The sequence below is a fragment of the Aedes albopictus genome, chromosome 1 (genome assembly GCF_035046485.1).
Source record: "Aedes albopictus strain Foshan chromosome 1, AalbF5, whole genome shotgun sequence".
Taxonomy (NCBI): domain Eukaryota; kingdom Metazoa; phylum Arthropoda; class Insecta; order Diptera; family Culicidae; genus Aedes; species Aedes albopictus.
Window position 1 is genome coordinate 14,676,867 of NC_085136.1, and position 23,906 is coordinate 14,700,772.

Genomic DNA, 23,906 nt, shown 5'->3' on the forward strand with positions numbered 1-23,906 from the left:
CCACGTGGTTTATGGACAGCCCCAAAGTGCAATGTTCATCAACATGTCACTTCAGTTTTGATGAAATGGGTTTTCGAAGGCACGACAAAGGAGCCACCAACGCTAGGTGGATTAATTAGAGTTTTTTTTCATAAATATGAATATGAACTTATAGTTAATTCTTCACATACACAAGAAATCGTCAAAACATAACATTATTCCACGATTTTCTAACTAGCTCATCTAGAAACTCTTCTAATTATTCAACTATAACTTCCCTCAGCAGCTAATTTAGGAGTTGCTATCACAACCCCTTCATGATTTCATTTACAAGTTACTACTCCTTCTGGGGCTCCGAAGACAAACATGAAGAAAATTCTTCTAGAAATCTCAGAGAGAACTTTTTCAGAAGTTCCTACAGGGCTTAAAGTTCGTTCAGCAATCATTCCAGGAGTTCGTTTCAAAAATTCTTCCAGGAGTTTCAGCAGTCCTAATAGTCCCAGAAATGTTTCCAACAGTTCATGAATGAATTGTCCCAGAATTACCTTCAAAAATTTCTCTAGGAGCATGTGAAGAATTAGCAATAAGTTATTATTCACAAATACAAAGAAATTTAAAAAAAATTCTCTAAGAGCACGGAACTCCGAAAATAATTCATAATGTAATTTCTTGAAAAGTCTTCAACGAACTCCAGCAGAAATGTTTGAACTCGTAGAACAATTTCTGACGAAACGCATAGTATCAACGAAATGAAACAGTAATATCTAATCTAAGAGCCTAAGGAGAAATAAAGTTGTGAAATACGGACACAGTTAAGGTGGTGCTTCGAATCCAGTTTGACTTTCTATTCCGCAGAACCGTAACTTGTTCTGTGGCTCAGTTGGTTAAAGCGCCGGACTAGCGATACGGATTCGTGGGATCGAATCTCACACAAAAAATGATAATTTTTCTCAAATTTATATCTCAATTTGTCAGTTCAATGTACTTTGCCTTCAAATGCATCGAGTTTTTACGTCTTTCTTAGGGATTCTTGCAAGATGTTCCTTCGGAAAATTTACAAGAATCTTCTCCACCAAATTGTTAAAAAATCAACGAGATGGTCATCCAAAACGTTCTTGTGGAGTTTCTTCGGGAATTTCACCAAATATTTTGTTTTTGGAGTTTTTTTTCGGGAATCAAACTGGGTATTGCTTTAGCAACTTTTAAGGAGCTTCTTTCTTACAAAATATTCCACAAAGTCCTTCGGGAGTCTCCGTTCTTCGTAAGAATTCTTCCCTGCAGGATGTTCTCTATGAATTTTTGCGACAGTTGCTCCAGCAGTCTTTTAGATATTCGTTCAGAAGATTCTCTTGGATGGCTCCAAAAATGTTTTTTCTTTGGGATTTTTCCCAAACGTTTTTTTTTTTCAAGATTAAATTTAGAAACTCCTACAAAAACTAATTGGGATCGTTGAACGAAGCTTAAGAAATAAACACCTCGCAAAGAATTTCCCTGGATTCGCTTAGAAGGAATTTCAAAAACAAAAACTCAAAAATATTCATGAAAAACGCCTAGAGAAATTCTTTGACAAATTCCTAGAGAAACTATTAGGATTTTTTGAAAGACATTCCAGAAAGTTTATTGACACAAAACTCTTTAAGAAATTCCTGAAGAAACTCCTCAAGGAATTTTTAAATGAACTTCTGAAGAAATTTATAAGGAACTTGTAGAGAGGATTTAAAAAAAACTACTGAGAACATTCCAGCTGCAATTTCTGATGCTGTTTTTGAAGGAATGCCTAGAGAATCTCCCAGAACATATTTCATATAATTCATATATACTCCTGGAGAAATTCCTGAATAAACTACTCGAGGGTAGCGGGTTCGATTTCCGGTCAATACACAAACTTTTCGCAATGGATATTACCATGACTTCCTTGGGAATAGAGTATTTTCGTGCCTGCCACACGATATACACATGCAAAATGGTCATTGGCAGAGGAAGACCTCAGCTTGCAGCTATGGAAGTACTCATAGAACACTGAGAAGCTGAGAAGCAGGCATTGTCCCAGTGGGGTAGTTACGCATACAAGAACAATATTACAGAGAGAAATCCTGCATCACTTTGTGAATATATTCTTGGAAGAATTTCTGAAGAAACTCCTAAAGGTATTGCATGGCTTCAGGCCTAAAGGCCCTCATGAAAAAAATCCTGAAAAAATTTCAAGGACTACTTTAAGAAGTTAAGGTTGAGGTGGGTTCCCAAGTAACACACATGTTATAAAAGTTACGACAGCGCAAGTTTTGGTTGTATAGAAGTTTATTTTACGTTATTTTAACACAATATTGGAATTACGTAAAATAAACTTCTATACAACCAAAACTTGCGCTGTCGTAACTCTATTATAACATGTGTGTTGCTTGGGTTTCTAAGCAGTTGTGATGTCCCTTGGCACATAGGCTCGTTGTAACCCCTCTGAAAATCTCTGGAACCCACAAGAAGTCCTCTCATCGCTCCCAAATTCCCTGATACACCCCTGAAACCTCTGACAACTCATGAAATCATCTGAAGCTCCCTAAAACACCTCTAAAAGCTTTGTGACCTGAAACTCCCTGAGATGCCTTGAAATATCAAAAAAAAAAAAATCTCCTGAAAACCCCTTGAATCCCCTTAACTTTTCAGGTTGTGTGCCCGTTGGATTCTAAAACTGTACCGCGCTGGCGCTGTATACGACAAGCGAAGTTGTTCGGCACTGTTGTACTTTTTACAACGGCGCGGGATAAAGGCATCTGAAATGCTCTCGAAATCCCATTTGACCATTAAAAAGACGTTCCTGGAACGGCCTCTGAAAATATTGTGTTATGATGTTATAATATTTTTCTATAACTAATTATGTTATAAACTAGATGCAGGATGATGTTCAAATAACTAAAATTGTATTAAAAAGTACACTAATCTAATCAAGATTATAACCTATTTTATTATAATCATATCAAAATTATAACAAAATGTGGTATGAATTTTAGCCTCAGGATTACTAGTTTGTATCAAAATTTGATACAATTTTGTAAAATAACATTTCAAATGTCGAAGACTTCAAACTAAATTATAATACAATGAGTTATAAAACAAAATTTGTAACATAATGTGATATAATTGAGTTATGGTATTTTGAAAACACCAAAGATGTTGAACATGATTATATCACAATGAGTTGTGAATATCATAGTTTGTTAGGATTATGTTTTATTTTTGTTACAATTTTCTAGTCGGGTCAGGATCGATGCCAGTGACATCCTGATTGTGGTTTACTGGTTAACGCAAAGAACAACGGGCATGTTAAGAAATACGGATCCCGACTAGAAAATTGAAACAAAAATGTAACAAAATCCTAACAAACCATGATATTTATAACTCATTGTGATATAATCATGTTCAACATCCTTGGTGTTTTCAAAATACTATAACTCAATTATATCACATTATGTTATAAATGTTGTTTGATAACTTATTGTATTATAATTAAGTTTTAAGTCTTCGATATTTACAAGAATATGTCACCGTCATGCGGGGCTACTTTGGACACTTTAGAATATGGATTTTTTAAATTCAAAATATGGTTCAAATCTGTTTGATGTCTTTGGGACTATTATGAAGCAATAGTATTCCCCTCATTTGACTGACAATATTTTTCAAACAGACCATTTATTGCTTGTCAGGACGCGAAAAAACATCGAATAAACCAATAAAATATACATAACGTATCAGAACATGTAGTCTGTAAGCATTGTTTCTACAGTTCATAAATTTCAAAGGGTTGATCAGTTCATTCAAAATATATCAACGTAGCATATACAATCGAATATTTGTATCGTTATACATTATAAATGACCGTTTCACCTAAATTAAGGATTTATGGTCCCTTTTTTCAGGCTATCTATATAGAAAAATCACGCTGCCCATTATACCAAAGGTAGCACAGAACCATCTTAAAACGCATATTTTTTATTGAAATCATGTATGATATAGTATACTACAGTATTGGTACAAAGTAGTTTTCTAAATAACCCTGGATTTTGAAAATTAATTTTGTTATAGATAAAAATATCCAGAGTAGCCCCCATCCGGTTCTATGTGAGATGTGTCCGATTGGTGCATGAACAACTTTTTTGTTTATTGATGAATTTAGTTCAACTTTTGCATACATCCTACATACATACTCACGATTAATATATGTAAAAATTATGGAAATCCATTCACTACTTTGGGAGCTATAATGTCATAAAGTTGAAAAACCATGAAAAAGTGTAAAAAGAAGCCCCGCACGACGGTACTTAAAATCCATCCAAAAATTTTTTTAAAATTAACTTCAGAAACTCCTCCAATAAAAATCAATTTGAAAATACAAAATTAAAAAATATACTCCTCCTGACGGATTTCCCTGCATTTCTTGAAGAATCTCCCAGAGGAATTGCCGAAGAAAGTCAAAACAAGAATCCTGAAAGAAAGCCAGAGAAATTTTCAAAATTTCGAAGAAGCTACTAGAGAAACTTCTTGAGAAACTCCTACAGGAGTCTCATGCAACAATTTCTAAATAAATCCTTGGAGACATTTTTGAAGAAAATTCTGGGGAAGTCATTGTAGGAACTACTACAGGTGTTCTTGGAAGCACTACTCGAGGTTTCTTGATTTTTTTTTTTAATATTTTTGTTTTGTATATCGAAATTACCGAAAAAACTTCTAAAGAAATTTTCCAGGAACTTGTAGAGAAATTCAACAGAAAACTCGTGAAGAAAAATAGAAGGGTTTTCTGAAGGAATCCGTGCAGCAGCTCCAGTATCAGTGCATAAATGATACTAACAGGATTTCTTAAATATTTCCAAAGTATTTTATTGTAGATTTTTATTTAGAAAATGCCCTGAAAAATCCATGTAAGAAAGTTTGGAGCAGAAAAACCTCATCAGAAACCGCTGAACACCCTACCAATGTTAGAGGTATTATTAGAAATCCTGAAGCAATTCCTTGCCGAACTCTTGGAAGGATTTCTGCTGAAAATCCTTGTGTGATTCCAGTAGAAACTTCTAGGAAGATTCCTGAAGCAACTCCTAGAGGAATATCTTGAATGCAATCCTCAAGGGGATGTTAGTGTATTTCATTAAGGAACCCTTCAACAAGTTCATACACTTCTAAAGAAATTTTTGGCAGAATATTTGAAAGAATTCCTACCCCGTAACGTGGGTAGATCACCTTAGAATGGTGCGTTGCGGTGTAAGATCTACCAAATCAAATTTTGATCTTGATATTTACCGTAATTTTAAATATTCCAAGATCAAAGTTTGATGCTCTTTTCCTTGTGTTTTGTAGTGATTGTGTTTCAATGTACTGCTAATTAACATTTTATTTCAGCAGGATTCAGGTAAATGTATCGCACGATATGAATAATATTTTAAAAATATGTAACTGTGGCGAGCGTATCACTAATGTGTAGCTTATTTGACGTACGATGTTAATATTCTTTTATATTCCAGATTATCAACCGAAGAATTCAGTAATTCAACCAAATGCCAACAAGATGACGAGGATGAATTGGGCAGACAACTGATTCGAAGCAGTCTAACAATGGTGTGCCTGAACCTAGCCCGTGCACAAGGGGGTGGTTTTGGGTGTTAAACCCTCCCCATTACTGACGCTTCATACACTAGGCGCCCCTCCGCCTTTTGCCGAAATTCGGAAAAACCCCTCCCTTGGTGCCACTTCTGTGCACGGGCCTGGCCTGAACGTTAACCAAGCGTGTCCTTTGGAGTTTACCCTTCCACTAACAACACCCAAATTCCCGTGACACCTAGGCCTGAGAGATCGTAGAGTTGTCTACATTTTTCATAGGTGTCCAAAACTAACCATCCTTTCCCATTCCTTAGCAGTCGCAAGGACGTGGCCAGGACAGTGCTCGACCATTGGAGGATTGCGTCAGTCTTGTCTAAGAGTCAGAGATTAGTCCCAAATCTTTGTGCTTTGGTTCGGACGGGAAGGAGGCAACCCTCATAACAGCGGTCTAGGACTGTACCACCTACGAATTTGTGCGACTCGCTTAATGCTAATGCTAATGCTAATGCTAATATTTGAAAGAATTCCTAGAGGATTTCTTGAATCAAATTGTCAGGATAGCTGTGTGTGGCTAACATGCATCTTCAGTGAATGTAAGTGTTGATATTTTTTTCAATATTGGGTGACAGTGGCTCCTGCTCTGTCAAGTAGTCTGACAGCCCTCTGAAACCCCTTGGAGCACTCTCGATCATCGTATCATGACAGTTTCAGTTCTGCACGGGCGGGTTGAAGCCTCTCTGAAACCCACTAGAATCAACTAGAAGCCTTCCTATCGTTCCTATCGACATAAAATCTCCTTAATCACTTTTGAAGCCCACAAAAGTTCACTGTAACACTACTAAGGCCTCTGACAGCCCATGAAACCCTTGAAAACCCCTTAAAACACCTCTGATAACTTTTGAGACCTGAAACTCCATGAAACGCTTAAAAATGTCTCCAAAAATTCTCCTAAAACACCTTGCATTTCACCAGAACGCCCCTGAAATGTCCCAGAAATGTCATGGAACCCTCTGACGCCTACGACAAAGTTTTTTTTTCTGAAATCCCTTGAGATGTCCTGAAATGTCCCTGATACATATCCCCAAAAACGCTCTCAACCTCCACTGAATAACTCTCGAGCCGTCCTCTCGAGAAAAAGTCTCTCGAAACGTCCAGGGACCCCCTGATACCTGATATTAATTTTTGATATCTCCTTAAAGACACACCAGGGGCTTCCAGAGGTTCCAGGGGTGTTTCAGAGAGGGTACACGGAGTTTCAGGCGGTCTTTCAGGTGGTCTCAGGGGTTACTTGAAGGTCTCAACGGTGTTTCAGGGGGTTTCCAAATGGGTCTTTGGGGTGCAACAGGAGGTCACAGGGGCAATCCGGGAGTTCTCAAAGGTGTTTCAGGGGCCTACGGGAGTTCAGGAAAGTTCCTAGATCCGTTATGGTTAATGTTTCATACTACCGTCACACACCACTCCATCCATTTTGTATTCGGTGCATGAATGTTGTTTGCCGTGATTGTAGCATATTGCACCATAATTGTAACACAAATCAAGATAATGGGATTATGAAGGTACAGTTTAGAAATGTTGACCTGGCGTTCCAATAGTTCCGAAAACTGCGAAAGAGACATGCGAATAACTCGAGCCAGAACTCGAGAACTAGAAGTGTGATAAAGTAAGCACATTTCTAAGTACGTTTAAGGGGCGTTTTCGGAAGTTTCATAGGGTTTAAGGAGCGTTACATGGTGTCTGAAGGAGTTTCGGGGTGATTCGGAGGTATTTCAGGAAGTTTCAGAGGATTTTTTGCGGGTTTAGAGACGTTACAGTGCAGTGGCGTTACATAAGCGTTTTAGGGGGTTTCTAGAGGGTCTCAGGTACTCAGGGGCTCGACATGAGTTTAGGGGGATTTCCGAGGCATTTCAGGAAATTTCAGATTTTTGGGAGGGCTTCAGAGATGTTTAAGAGCCGTTTCAAGGGTTTCGGGTGCATTACAGGGGGTCCGGACGGGATTTCAGGGAGTTTTGGACGATTCCTGTGGGTTTCAGAGGCATTACAGAGGGATTCAGGTGCGTTTTAGGGGGATCCGCAGGGTGTCAGGTGCGAAACCCACAAGCACCAATTTGGATTCCAAAATGGAGTAGGATATTGAATTCCGACATCAAATCACTGATCCAGGTCCGAGAATATCCACATGACATGAGTTATATAAGACGTGTGCCATAACCATTCAGTTGGGATCCACTGAATTTTAATCCATTGTTCCATTGGTGATTATGACCCTCGGAACGCACAATCCGACGATCAATGTCTCCATTTCTTCACATTCTCTGTTCTTTAGCTATCCGCATGTCTCGTTCTCAGTGTTCGGAACCACTGGGATATCATTGGTTCTCTAAATTTGCAAATCCACTAATGTTTTTGCCGTGATTGAAAAACAAACGTCATAGTCATCCATGAATGTTTCATCTGGTCAAGCGTAAATGTTATTGTTGCATAATAGTCGAGATTATACACCCATGATTATCACCCAAGTAACAATTTTTAGTCAAATAGACTACAGGAGCTTCTTGAGGCCTTCATAAAACAAAGATAAAAAGTATCCAGCTTTTTACGCTGGCTATAAAACTATGAGGGGTGATTCGATTTTGACAATTCTTGCCGACCGATTTTATAGTTTGGTCATTTGGTCTTAGAAGGCGGGAATATATGGTTGTTTATTTGAATGTCAAAAATTTTCACGGAGTTTGTTTGGAAGCTGTGAATTCTTCGTAGCCAAAATTGTATTTGTTTATGTATTTTATGCTGCTAATTGCTCTTTTAATTATTTTAGATTGCCAATGGACTATAATTGCAAGGCACCTGTGGAATATATTTCATCATACACATAATATGCAGAGCTGTATCCACACAAACCCGAGTGAATAAAGAGTACCTACTTTAAACATTGTATGTAAAGAAAATAGGCAGGTCGTATTATTTATTTCCAAATCCTTATTAATATGATATACGTACGAACATTACAAGAGAGAAGACATTGCAAATGTTCTATACCTAGTATGTTTGAAAGGCAGGAAAATTGGACAATGAGATACTATTCGCAGAGTGATATAATCCTAGGATATAGGCTATTCCCAATATACGGAGACATTCATTGTGCAGGCCAGATTCTGGCCACATGATTAAGGTTTACACTATTTCAATGCAGATTTCCCTACGCCATACCGGCGGTTGGGACGAGTCCCGATCGGGCTTAGCGAACACCCTGATTTATTTGGACAGAGAATCCTTAACAAGGTTTAGTTGGGACCCGGTTGAACTTTGACCCCTCCCTATTTCAGTGTAATAAAATAAGTATAAATCTCTCTATCTCTCTTACATCTGACCTCACCAAGATACTCATATGGAATGCCACCATAACACCATCAGCAAAAAAAAAAACAGCAAAGAACCATCAAAACCGTGATCCAGGTAACAAAATTCCTGAGCTCAGGTCATGTAGTGGTCTGAGACGGTTGTGCTTGTGGTTGTGCAATTTGGGGTATAATCCATACATTTGGCCTTTAAAGTCTCCCTGTAAATTCTCAACCAAGTTTCCATCTTCCAGTTACCGGATTTTACTTCTTCTCGACCTAAAATAGCAAGAAAATTGGATTAGGTATAAACTTGATTCATTTTTAACAAAAGTGAAAAAAAATTGACGCTTCACATCGTCAACATTGAAAATATTCAGTACCAGGCTTGCTTTGACTGATCCATAATGGTTTTTATAGTGTCGGCAAGATATGTCAGAAAGGGGTGATTCAAAATTTATGGCAGGGTAGCGTAAAAAGCTGGATTAGTTTTTATGTCGGTTATGAAAACCTTTTCAAGACTAACTGGCAATCGAAATGTTACATAGAATACAAACTACAGTTTTGACAGTACATATGGCATCACTGTTCAGGAGCGTTTAATTAAAGGGATTCAGAGAGATTCAAGGGAGCTGAAAGGACCTTCAGGGCGTTTCAGGGATGTTAGTGGGGGTCCTATGGGCTTCAGGGAATCTCAAGGGGGCTCCGGGAGGTGTCAAGGGAGTTCTGGGGGGTCTCAGAGGCGTTTCAGGAGATCTCAGGGGGCACTTCAGGGTCTCAGAGGCGTTATAAAGGGTCTCAACAAAACTTAAAGTGGCCACAGTGGTGTTTCAGGGAATTCCAGGGGTCTACAGAGGAACCCAAGGGGATCTCAAAAAGGTTTCAAGGGGTTTCAGATGCGGTTGTTGGGGTCTAAGGGACGCTTCAGGGGGACTCAGGCTTCAAGGAGCTTCCAGAGGATCGTAGGCGCTTCAAATGATCTCAGGGACGATCTAAGGGGTTCTCAAGGTCGTTTCATGAGGTTTCAAGGGTTTACAGGGGTTACCTGGAGGTCTCAGAAGCGTTTCAGGGAGCCTCAAGTAGTACTTGAAGCATTTGATATTATTGAAACGCTCATGGAATCTTCGTAAACCCTTTTCAATACCCCTGAACGCCATTAACCCTTCTTGTGCATTAGGATCATATTTGACCGTTACCGTACACCAGGTCAGCGAGTTGGTTGCCAACGGGATATGATGCATTAGGAAGATTAAATGAGACCTTAGACCCTCTGAAACTCTCTGTAATATCTCGAAACGGCCCTGAAACCTCCATAATCCCATTGAAATGCCCTTGAAATCTCCGTATCAACTCCCCTGAAACCCCTTGGAACGCCTTTAAAAGCCTTAAAAAAAACCCCTGTAATACCCTTAAAGCGACACTGGAATGCTATCAAACGCCTAAACCTCTTGGAACGCCCTTTTGACGTTCCTGAAATCACCTAAAACTCCCTGAAATACATCTGATTTGCCTTTTAACCATTCAGTAGTCGCACTGTTTTATTTTGTACAACACGTTGAAAAAAGCTCGCTTTTTATACACAGCATCAGCGTGATGCTGACAGTGGTAGCCGAACGCGCCACTGTCGGAAGGTTAAAAGCTCCTGAGACCCACCCTGAATCGCAATAAAAACCCTTTGAAACGTCCTCAAAACCCCCCTATATTACTATTTATTTAAACACCCCTGAAATCCCCGTAATCCCATTGAAACGCCAACGAAACCTGTCGGAACGCCTTTAAACGGTTCATGAAATCCTCCCCAGACAACCAGTAATCGTATAAGATGTTGTATAAGATGATAACGTGGAGGCCATATGCGTACATGCCTTCATTTAGGTGCATGTAAAATGTACGCATATCGCCTCCACTTTAGCATCTTATACGATCACTGGTTGACTGGGTCTGGAACAACTCCCTGAAACAACACTGAAGCCCCTTGGGACCACCTTTTTTGGGCTCTCTGGAAGCTTTCTGGGTACTTTGTTTTCATCTTCAGATTGAGAATCACTGCCCTAGTCGCAGAGTAGATAAAAGTCTCGGTCTGCCAAGCTTTCGGCAGGCAGGGGGCGGTGGCGTTGTTGGATTTACTTAGCACTTGTATATATAATTCGCCGAAAATACTCACTCAAAGTAGTTTCCCAAACACACCGACGACCCCTCTGCCCACACGCGCATCCAACAATAACAGCAACGACCGCCGAGCACGCGAGTGGGTTAGTTTCAGTAGGCGCGCACTCCCGCTTGCTCGCTCGCTCGCTCGCACCCAGCACTTAATCAATTTACATAAAAACATAGAGTTCGTTGTAGTACACTAAATCCGGTCGGGCGCAAACACCAGCCCACACGGTCGATGCTACTGGCTGAACTGGCTGGTTGCCACTTCTATGTCGACCTGCCACCATGCCGCCGCCAACGCCAACGCACCAGGTCCTGTTTGCTTTGGATGGTGCTCCCAACCAGAACCACCACACTGCTGTTAGTAGGTACCTAGTAGTCTACTTTGATTTGCTCCCTCATTTGGAAGTCCAAAGGATCATCCTCGCTTGACGCTAGAACAGAGTGAGCTGGCGAAAAGGCGACTCACAGACCAGACCAAATGAGGCGATCAAAGCGCGTAGCTTGCAAGCGTTAAACGGCTGCTTCGCAGTCCAAAAGACTGATTCACAGAAGCTCCTCGGCGTGGCGCAGAATGGTGGTGAGTAACCTACCTACTTCGTATGTGTACATCAGAAGGCTGGTCTGGGCACTGCCGCCGCAAGGATAAAAATAAAAGGACAAACATGCTCTCCAAATCGAATTTGCAAATTTTATGGTTTACGAGCGGTACTCGGTTAGGCTGTACGAATACATGAGCACAAGTGCTTCTCGCCGTTAAGGGCTTGGAAGCATTTACCGGCAAACTGAATTACATTCATTTTTGGAACTAACTCACCTAACCAACTTTATATTGACGTGAAAGTGGTGAGTTGTATGCTTTTCCAATGAATCAATGGTTTTATGTATGTATGATGCAACTTGAAAACTTTTTATGCGTAGTCGAAAACGTAATTCGGACATTGGAATCAGTCAATCGTACAAAGCTACCAACAATAGTAAATTCCTTTGTCGATGCTCGTGAAAAATTGGGTTAACATTTTCCACGGAACTTTGGGTTCAATCCCTTCCTATCGGAGTCAATTAATCATTTATGAATTTGGGAACGATTTACAGCCCGCGGTCACGATAGGATTCAATTACGTGTTTGCATTTTGGAGAAAATTATTACGCTTTGTGTCCACGGTATTTACGAGGTCAATGTGAGAGGTAATTGGTCAGTCGCTGCTGAAAAGAATAGTACAATCCAGTTACTACAAGGTCAACAAAAATATAGCAGTACGGCATGCACCCGAATCAAAACTACTCTATTAGATTTGTCCCTAGTTTCGTTTACTATAACCTAAAGGTATCCCAGCACAAATTCGAAGAAATATCTGGTGGATCAGGTAGATGAATTCATGAAGGAATCTCTGGAAGAATCCACGATGGAAATCCTATAGCGAGCTATGGGAATATTCCTGGAGAAATTGTTCATACTCATAATATATTATTATATTATAGTTAACGAAACTATAGGGACAAAACTAAAATGGTAGTTTTGATTCGGGTGCATGCAGGGTTCTACCCCGTTAAGCCGAAATCCGTTAGGCCGAAAGGGTCGTTGAGACGAAAGGGTCGTTAGGCCGTATATGCCATTAGGCCGGATGGGTCGAGTCGTTAGGCCAAACTGGTCACTAGGCCAAATGGGTGTAAGGTTAAACGGTTTGCTTAGGCAACTGGATGGTAAGAAACTGTTTAAAATGTTTGAGGGAAACGGTCTTCGATCTCGAAATTTTGGTTGGCTTTGAATGTCAGTAAGCGCTCAACTTCCGAGCCGATTGGACGCGTTCGCGCTTCGTTATCGTCTGTGGAAGCCAACCGCCAGCGTGTATTTTCTTTTTTCTTTCATACAATCGTGTTTCCGTGAGTGAAATACCGCGTTAGCACAGACAAACAGACGTAACACTCTGATAAATCCCATCGTTCACCGATTTAACGGCCTTTTTCAAAATTTGATAGTTGGCCAACTGCCCAACCGTGGCGCTCGCATCGTTTTTATTCGAGTTTGACGTTTGCTCACTACCGCCACCTAGATGGTGGTCGGCCAAACATAGTCCTTTTAGCATTGGGCGAATATGTTTCCGTGACTATGATTTGAATCGAAAAATGTTCAAAGTGTTACGTCTGTTTGTCTGTGGCGTTAGTTTCGTGTCTGCTTTTTTGCCACCGCGTGAAATGTCAGCGGTAAAGCGACGCGAAAACACATTTCGTATCGATTATACGAATGTGCCGAAGAAGCCGACCTCCGAGGAGGTACACCAGTTCGTGGGTGCGACGCTGGGTCTGAAGCGCGGCGAGGTACTGCGGATTCAATATAGCCGCAACCTCGGGATCGCGTTTGTCAAGACCGCTTGCCTAGAAGTGGCACAGAAAATCGTCGCCGAGAACGACGACAAGCATGAAGTGACAGTGGACGGCAAGGCGTACAAGCTTCAGCTGAAGATGGAAGATGGGGCAGTGGAAGTGAGGCTCTTCAACCTCTCGGAGGACGTGTCGAACGCTAAAATCACGAAGTTTCTAGCAGCGTATGGTGAAGTACTCTCCATTCGAGAGGAAGTATGGGACGAGAAGCACCTCTTCGCTGGACTACCGACCGGGGTTCGTGTTGCAAGAATGGTCGTAAAGAGGAATATCGCCTCGTATGTTACGATCGATTCCGAAACGACCCATCTGGCGTACTATGGCCAGCAACAAACATGCAAATACTGTAGCGAGTTTGCACACAACGGCGTCTCGTGTGTGCAAAACAAAAAACTACTAGTGCAAAAGCTGGCGTCAAGCACTGCATCGTACGCAGACGTTGCCAAAACCCAGCAATCCACCCGTACAAAGCCTCTCGCAGCCAAACAATTGCCCGCTTTGAAAGCCGTCGTCGTATCAAAACCATCCGGTCAGTCACCACGCGAAACACAAACCTCCGTCGTACCGTCGTCAAGCGGTACAATGCCCCCGCCGGCAAGTGTCAACGACACCTCGGCAGCAACGAACGAGCAGCAAGACGACCACGAAAACGATACATGGACCAGGGTGACTCGTAGCAAAATGGGACTGCAAAAGAAAACGGACGGCAACGAAACTGATTCGTCCACGTCCAGCAGACGTTCGAACAAGCAGGCGAAAAAAATGCGCTGTGACGACACCGACAACAATCTCGACATTCTTCCCTAAGCCATCCTCTTCACCAGCTATAATATCGCTACGGTAAACGTGAATACCATCACGAACGCTACAAAAATCGAACCCCTGCGAACGTTTATCCGAACGCTCGACCTAGACATCGTGTTCTTGCAGGAGGTTGAAAACGAGCAGTTCTCGCTGCCAGGTTTCAACGTCATCGCAAACGTTGATCACGCGAGGAGAGGAACCGCTATCGCCATTAGAGATCACATCCAATACACGCATGTGGAAAAAAGCCTAGATGGCCGTCTCGTTGCTGTGAGAGTCCAAGACACCACGCTCTGCTGTGTTTATACCCCATCTGGCTCGGCCTACCGATCCCAACGAGAGAATTTCTTCAATACTACGTTAGCTTTCTATCTGCGCCACCACACTGAGCATGTAATTCTTGCGGGAGATTTCAACTGCGTGCTGCGTCAAAGCGATGCAACAGGACACAACATGAGTCCATCTCTCCAAGCCGCTGTACACCACCTGGGGCTGAGCGATGTGTGGGTCAAACTTCGGTCAAGAGATGCTGGCCACACGTACATCACCGGCAACTCATCGTCCCGACTAGATCGTATCTATGTGTCGGGCGCCTTGTGTGCACAACTACGAAACATCCACACACATGCGTGCTCCTTTACCAATCACATGGCTGTGACGTCGCGAATTTGTTTACCTGACCTCGGTCGGCCCCCTGGACGAGGGTTTTGGTCGCTACGCCCTCATTTGCTTACTGCAGAAGCGATAACCGATCTGCAAACGCGATGGCAGTTCTGGACTCGTCAGAAGCGAAACTACAGACGTTGGATGGACTGGTGGCTAGAGTACGGCAAGCCAAAGATTGTTAGCTTTTTCCGCTGGCAATCAAAACAAGCATACGACGAGTTTCAGTATGCACAACAAGCTCTCCATGATCGGTTGCGACGAGCCTACGACGGCTACTACCGTAATCCAGCAATGTTACCGACAGGGTTGCCACATATACAGATTATTCTGTATTTTACAGATTTTTGAGCATTTTCGGTGACCAAGAATCTGTATATACAGATATACAGAATTTTGGTCAAAATACAGATTTTACAGAATTTTTGGGATTGATAAAAACAAAATTTAAATTTATTGTAGCCTTGTATATGAAAACAATTATTATTTACTATTCAGAGTGTAACTTTCTGCGTGTGTAAACTGCGATGCCGACTGGGTTAATCTTCGAAATTTGTGTGGTGTGTAGGTAGGTAGGCGTAGGCTCGGGCGTAGGTAGGCGTAGGCGAGTTCGACAGGCCTGTTCCATGATTTTGACAAGTACGTCACACGCACTGTCAAAACAACACATTCGCGCGCGCCAAAACACAATCGAAAAACGATCAGGAAGCAAGTGAGTGAAGTTTTGGCTCGGTTTGTGAAAAAAAAACCGGTGGTAGTGCTACAAATGCCAAGAAAAACGATTGAAGCATATTTTGTCAGGGGCGGAAATGCTGGACCCCAAAAGCATCCGGTTCGGAGGGAGCTTTCCAGCTCGGCAGCACCGCCAGGAACTTCCTGCAACGAACCACCAGCGGGCTCGATGCTTCCCAAGAAAACTGTATGCAGCACCACTTACGGTACGTCTCGGGGTACGTTGTAAGATCAAATCGAGATAAAAACTGATGCTGATGCCTTTTTCCATTTGTTAGAACCAGATAAAATCCAGCCTAGAGCACAGAAAATTGTTCATCCAATCAAACCGCTCGTCAGGGAGCGGGAAGGACGTCCCGTTATGCCTGAAAATCCGTCATCACTTCTAGGAAGAGAGGAATTCGCATCTACAGGGGATAGACAAAATGATCGGGACAGGCAAAAAATTCCCTTCTCAAAAAATATTCAAATAGCTGTAACTTTTCGAAAAGTGCATCAAATATTCTCAAATTTTTACTGAAAGTGGATCAACTAGTTGTGTATCAGTGGACAAAATTTGGAAAAGATCGGGCTATTCTGCACGAAGTTATAAAGGTTCTAGAAAAAGGTATTTTTATCCGATAGCCAACTTTGAGCTGTTATATCTCCTGATTCAATGAACTGAATACAATGAAATTTTGACCGTATATGACTTATATAATGAGCTTTGAAAAACTTTTGACTTAACTTAAAATTCTTAACACGGAAGAAAATTATAATGACTAGATTATTTTTCTAATAAATCACCAAATTTTCTTAAGTTTCAACATCGTTTCAAAATTCAAGATGCTTATTATAGTTCATTTATATTTCCTCTAATTGTTTTGAATATAATTATGTTTTGAAAGAAAGTAACAACATAGCCGGCAATTCATTGAAAAAGTAATGGGATGCATATTAAAAATGGACCAATTTACTAAAAAATCATAAAATAAATGAAATCGCTGTAACTTTTTCTCTTGTGAATAATTTCAAGTTGAGTCAAACGTTTTTCAAAGCTCATTATATAAGTCGTAAATGGTCAAAATTTCATTGCATTCGGTTCATTGAATCCGGAGATATAACAGCTCAAAGTTGGCTATCGGATAAATATACCTTTTTCTAGAATCTTTATAACTTCGTGCAGAATAGCCCGATCTTTTTCAAATTTTGTCCACTGATACACAACTAGTTGATCCACTTCCAGTAAAAATTTGAGAATATTTGGTGCACTTTTCGAAAAGTTACAGCTATTTGAATATTTTTTGAGAAGGCAACATTTTGCCTGTCCCGATCATTTTGTCTATCCCCTGTATCAACTGCAGTACATCACAAAAAAGTAATTTGTTAATTGATATGCTGTTATGGTATAAATTTTGAATGTTCCCTATTTATCAACAGCTTCAGAAGTCGTTGACCCGCTATCAACAGAAGCTCATCGGACGTCTGGAGCCGCTGCCCCACTGTCACTCGACGTTGTAGCTGATCCAGCACCAGCATCGGCGTGCTCGATAAAACCCCAGGAACATCGTAGCAACCAGACACATACTCACGGTATGATTGAAAGTCATTTTCATATAGGTAGACATTTTAATATAGATTCGCTCAATTCATTTCAGACGCTAACTTGAGCAGCAGCAGCAGGCAGCAACACGAAAATCAATGCGATTCATTCGGTGCTCCAGGACCCTCTGGTACTGCGAAATGAAAAAGGGATGGAATCACAAAAGAAATTCGTCAGCAGGATAAAATACGCCAGAGGTTTTCACTCAAATGGGTTGATTCTCCACAACTTCTGTGCTTCGAGAAATACCAAAGCGACCCACATTTTGCGTTTTGCAAAATATGCTTGGAGAAACTCAGCATCGCTCGTGGCGGTAAGTCAAACCTTATTACCCATCTTACCACTAAAAGACACCGTGAGGCATCTGAGATATGCCACAGGCCAATAGCACAGGAGGCTAAAATTGAACAATTTCCCGCATTGGAAAAAGTCCACGAAGCTGAGCTTAAACTTTGTGCGTGGGCAGTAGAGCATAATGTCCCCTTTGCAGCCGTTGACAAGCTGGCTGATGTTTTGCGAGGGTTGACTATTGAGCCTAAATTACTCGAAAAACTAACTCTGGGTAGAACCAAAACTGTATCGGTGATTGAGTCGGTGATTGCCTCAACGCAGCATGACGAGCTTGTTAACCGCATGAGGGTGGATAGTTTTTCGATAATTATCGACGAATCGACCGATCAAAGCAACAAAAAAACTCTTGCCGTTGTGGTCAGAATGATGGACACAGAAAACTTTTGTGCAAAGGACACATACTATACTTCAATAGAAGTGGAATGTGCGGACCACATTACACTTTACACAGCCATTGTGGACAAATTCAAAAGCGACCAAATTGATTACAAACAACGACTTCGCGGATTCGCCTCTGATGGAGCATCAGTAATGATGGGGAGGAATAATTCCGTCATGAAATTATTTCAAAGGGATTGTCCAGACTTGATCGCAGTGAAATGCACTTGCCATTCACTGGCCTTATGTGCCAGCTATGCCTGTGAAAAAATTCCGTCTTATCTGGAGCAACTTATGAGGGACATTTACAACTATATTTCGTGCAGCCCGAAAAGGTCCACCGAGTTCGAGAGGATTCAAGAAATAGTCGAACTGAAACCGTTGAAGATCCTTCATCCAGCGGCTACCAGATGGCTGTCACTGGAGGCTGTTGTAAAGCGCAATTTGGAAAGATTGGAGGAGTTGAAACTGTTCTTCTCTTTCCAGTTGAAGTATGACCATAATCAGAGTGCAAATCGTATTTTGGGTCACCTCAATGATCCCATGACAAAACCATTGATGCTTTTCCTTAACTATGTATTGCCCCTGATAAATAACGTTAATCGTACTTTTCAGTCAGAGAGCTCACAATTTTTCGAAATCTACAATGAGACGAAAACGTTGTTGCTGATTATGTTGGGTAACCTATGCGAAGAAACCTATGTGAAGCGTATTGTTAGTACTGATTCTGATGTGAAAGATTTTGAGCAGTTTCTAAAGAACCCACAAAGCATTTATGTTGGTATTGACGCTGAAGAAAAGGCAAATGAATTGGACGAGGATAGAAAGTTGAAATTCAAATCAATTTGTCGTGACTTTTACATCGAGTTAGTGAAACAGATTATGAAACGTTTTGATTTTAACGATCCGGTTATCAAAACCGCAGCTTTGATCAACCCGCACACTTTTATAGAACTGCCAAATTTGAATGAGTTAATGCGACAGTTTCCCAGCTTCCTCGGAACCATCAGTAGACAGGATTTGGATAATGAGTTTAGGCTGTTGAAAACAAATGTTCTATGTGAGAACCTAGTCGATTCTGATGTCACTTGGCCTATGTTACTAGATGTCAAAAAGCGTAACGGTTTGTTTTTATACCCAAGTCTACGATCATTCGTGCGGAATTTTTTGATAATACCCCATTCTTCGGCATGTGTCGAAAGAATTTTCTCTGTTTACAACGCTAACAAAACAAAGACCAGAAACCGGTTGGTTCCTCAGACGATGGATTCAATCTTGAAAGCGAAGGAATATGTAGCCGATCAGGGAGGTTCAACAAAGATAAAACTAACAAGCACTCTGAAAGGCAAATTCAATAAAACTATGTATAAGCATCATGCAGTCGAGAAAAAACCAGATTGATTTTGGTTTAAATCATTCGTAGAATTGTTAAAGTTTATGCACAAATAAATGTATAAAGAGTAAAACTTGGTGTTACATCATTCCAACGATTTTTCTGAAGAAGTATTGGGTCATTATTTTTATTATTAAAAAATAACACATTTTCAGGAGGAATTTTGCTGTAATTGTAAGAACTAAGGCTTAAATGATTCCTTTGGGTGTATGACACATTCTACCGTGACGTTACAACGTTTTGATGCCTTTTTGGTCACATTTTTCACTATACCTCGTAAATTTGATTGTGAACCCTCAAATATTTTTGCATATTCGGATTCCTTGTAAAATTTTCAATAAGTATGATTTGTTGAACAGTTAGTTTTCATCGAAAAAAGTATGTTTAAAATGGGAATGAGTAGCGTGACGTTGCAACGTCACGTCTAACATACTTTTCCGATGAAAACTAACTATTCAACAGATCATACTTATTGGAAATTTTACAAGGAATCCGTATATACAATAATATTAATTAATAACAATAATTGAGGGTCCACGGTCGAATTTACAAGTTATAGTAGAAAATCATAACGAAAAAGCGTCAAAACGTTGTAACGTCACGGTAGAATGTGTCATATTCTTTTTGATTTTTTGCGAATGCATTAAAATATAAGAACAGTTTACCACAATCGATGTTCTACATAGCTTAAATTCAAATAACGAAAGTGTGTAATTGTGGACGTTTGCATTTTTACACATTCATACGCTTAACAACGGTATTTTTTTCAAAATAACGTGATAAAAGTAAATACAGATTTTTTTTACAGATTTTTCAGTCAAAAATACAGACATACAGATTTTTCAAGTTGAAAATACAGAATTAAATGTGGCAACCCTGGTTACCGACCATAAACCGCATTAAGGGGGAAATGCTGTCTCTACAACGGAGGTTTACTCAAGCCTTCGTGCAAATCAACGAGACGATCGTAGCCGGAGAGCCACTCTCCTTGTTCCAGCTCGGCGATCGAAGAAGAAAGAGGACAGCGATAGTACGACTGGATGAAGAGGGAGGCGGCAGTATCAACAACCCACAAGCCATTCAAGATCACATCTTCCGATATTTTTCCGACTTGTACTCGGAGAATGAGAGGGATTTGGACTTACCCGACGACTTTCAGTGCGACCAGATTATCCCGCAAAACGATGCCACGAATGAAGCGTGTATGGAAGCAATCACCACGGTAGATATTTGGATTAATTGCTGTCCTCGAGCGCGTCGAGGAAATCACCAGGGCCGGATGGTATACCAAAAGAATTTTATCTCCGTACTTTCGACGTCACCCACCGTGAATTGAATCTGGTTCTCAACGAGGCACTGGAATCCAACTTCCCAGCGAAATTCGTCGATGGGGTGGTCGTTTTAGTGAAGAAGAGCGGGTCTGGCAATTCGATTGCATCATACCGACCGATATCACTTCTCAATTTCGACTACAAAATTCTCTCTCGTATACTCAAATCCCGCGTAGAGTGTGTGATGAAGGAACACCATATACTCAGCAACGCCCAAAAATGCTCGAATGCAGGCAAGAACATCTTCCAAGCCACACTAGCGTTGAAGGACCGGATAGCACAACTGTCGGCGAGGAAGCAGGTAGGGAAGCTCGTGAGTTTTGATCTGGACCATGCGTTCGATCGGGTGAGGCACTCATTCCTCTTCGGAAACATGCGCTCGCTCGGCTTCCATCCCCAGCTGGTAAATCTGCTCTCTCGGATCTCGAATCTTTCCACCTCTCGTTTGTTGATAAACGGACATCTGACGAACGCGTTTCCCATTCAACGATCGGTTCGGCAAGGCGACCCGATATCAATGCACTTGTTTGTATTCGCCTTGACGGAGGCTCTCTGAGAGAATTGCGCTGTGCGTGAAAACAAATTTTTTTAACATGGGAAAGGATAGGAGCTGCATTTTCAAATGCTTCTAAAATATTTTAGGGACTTCAGATTGAAAAAAGTGTTAATGTTTTGCAATATACTTTCAATTAGCTACACTATAACTGGTTTTAGAAAAAAAAAAATTAAATCACAATGTTATGTCTGTAATATAGCGTTTCAAAATCTCATTCGATAACATTAAGAACGTTTTGCTTAAAAAAAATTCTATAAAGAATTAGAAGCATTTGAAAATGCAGCTCCTATCCTTTCCCATGTTAAAAAAGTTTGTTTTCACGCACAGCGCAATTCTCTCAGAGAGCCTCCGTCAAGGCGAATTGTATCTGCACCAGACATGTCCAAACACCGCACTGCACGAGGAGTCGATGCTCAAACACACCACCGTGGGTGCCAAGCCACCACCTAGCTCTCCGTGTTTCAGACCAAACACGCACCGTGTCTGGCTCAACACCGGTGTCGGTGGCGGTGCTCAGGCACTGGGCACGGTGTTTGACGCTTCGGGTAACACGGAGCCCGAGTGTTTCCGATTATGCAAAACACTCGTGCGAGTTCAAGCGCTCGGTGCCGTTCATTCTCCAGCACCAGTTGCAAATGCTGCTGGTCGACGACGAGAGTGAAGTACTTGGCGGCTCCTTTTGTGTCTTTCTCGTCCCTTCTGACTCAGTGGCTCTGATGCAGCCAAGCTACCAGACACTGTGGCCGAGCTCTCTGCTTTGGTGTTTCATACAATCGGAAACACTCGGCCTCCGTGCCTAACCAAAACTGAAACACGGAGCCGAAACTGAGGCTCGAGTTATTCGCCCCCAAAACGACGATTCCACCGCTTGGGAGTGTTGTCGTCGTCGTGATTATGCTTCCCGAAAGCAACGTCAAATTCGTTCGGGGTTTCAAAACATTGGAAAGAAATTTATTATTTTTACAGTCTGATTGAGATTTACGAGTAAATGAGTGTGATCCGAAGGTATAACTGTTTATTCTGAGCATAACAGTATTTTTTACGGCAGTGAAAACTAATTAGAAGTACGATATTTCTGGGTTTGAAAATCGTTCAGGCGAAGTGGATAGCAAATCTAACCTAGAATATCCTACAATTCTAACCTCAACTCCTCACTTGCACAAGCCGGATCTCATTTTTCACGGAAATGGTGGAACAAAATGCAAAACTAATGTACGTGCGACCGAGGGAATTGAAAGTTCTACCATTCCCACTTTAAAAAATTGTCGGATGGGGGTTGTAAGTAGGAAAAATAAAATAATTCCCCCAACAGATTATGTTGATAGGTATGTAAAAAAAGGTAAACATCATCAGTTCGGTAGTTGCGCTACCGAAACAAAGGTGGGTAACAGTATGTTTTGTTTTGCCCTTGAAAGCCAATAACACCGACACGAGTGTTTCGCCAGTCGCACTGCGTGTTCATCAGTAGAAGCTGAACGAAGGTGGTGATATGAAAACACACGGTGGTGTGTTTACGGGCAAACACGCCACCGGTGCGGCACGGTTTGGTGTTTTGCCCATGTCTGTCTGCACCCCTTGGTGGTCGAGCTCGAGCGTGTATGTGGTACCGACTTGGTTGTTGCGTATGCGGATGACATAACCGTTATAGCCACATCTGCGTTCAAGGTTCATGCAATGCGTGACTTGTTCCTACGTTTCGGCAGAATATCGGGGGCAGTTTTGAATCTGCGCAAAACTACATCTATAGATGTAGGATTCGTTAACGGGAACCCAATTCATGTTGATTGGGTGAGAACAGAAGCAGATATTAAAATATTGGGTGAACGTTTCGCCAATTCTATCCGGCGCATGATTTCCCTCAATTGGGACGCTTTGGTAGGAAATGTGACACGACAGATTTGGCTCCACTCGTTTCGTACGCTCACTTTGTACCAAAAAGTGACTCTTTTAAACACGTTCATCACGTCCAAGGTATGGTATCTTGCTTCCATACTACCGCTATACAACATACACACCGCCAAGATAACTGCCACCATGGGGACGTTTTTGTGGAGACGCCAGCCGGCACGCGTTCCGATGCAGCAACTGGCACGGCCAAGAAATCAAGGCGGATTGAAACTGCATCTTCCGGAAATCGAAGCAAAAGCTTTGATAACACAAGTTTACAAAATAAAACGAAAGTCGTGAACTTCTGTCAACGACCAAAATTTTTGAAGCACAATTTAGTGCTGATTTCGAAACCGACCTTCAAAAAATTTAAAGTAGAACAGTTTTTGAGTTTTACCTCAATATCGAATTTTGTAACTTTTCAAAATATGTAATTTACTAAAATTCAAATATATTGCGTTTTGTTCAACCAATTTTAAACATTTTTCCATAAATTAAAAGCTGAATACAATACCATTCGATCATCTGAATATAGGTTTTGCGTCAGATTGATGAAATTCAAGATATTGGCGAGTTTTGGGGACGATCTTCTTAAATTTTAGCAAAATTCCCAAAATTTTTTGAAGAAATGTATTTTTTTCAATAAGAAAAAGCCAACTTAAAAATTCTTTCTCGACGTTTATTTGACATATCATATGTAGGCGAGTTACAGTAAAAATTTCAGCTCAATCGGAGCATTGATTACGAAGAATGAGATGTTTGAAGTGGGCGACTTTGCTTGAAAATAGAACAAAAA

At 41.1% G+C, this 23,906-nt stretch overlaps 2 protein-coding genes across 4 annotated transcripts in view; one reads left to right on the forward strand and one right to left on the reverse strand.

Annotated features, from left to right (window-relative positions):
* LOC109431126 (protein unc-13 homolog B) overlaps positions 1 to 23,906 on the reverse strand; it is a 313,958-nt gene that overhangs the window by 269,130 nt on the left and 20,922 nt on the right. The gene's annotated exons all lie outside the window — the stretch shown is intronic.
* On the forward strand, positions 13,248 to 19,344 carry LOC115256794 (uncharacterized). The gene is made up of 3 exons (XM_062845997.1): positions 13,248 to 14,172; positions 14,242 to 15,208; positions 17,364 to 19,344. The coding sequence occupies exons 1-3, from the start codon at positions 13,248 to 13,250 to the stop codon at positions 19,342 to 19,344; spliced, it is 3,873 nt and encodes a 1,290-aa protein (XP_062701981.1).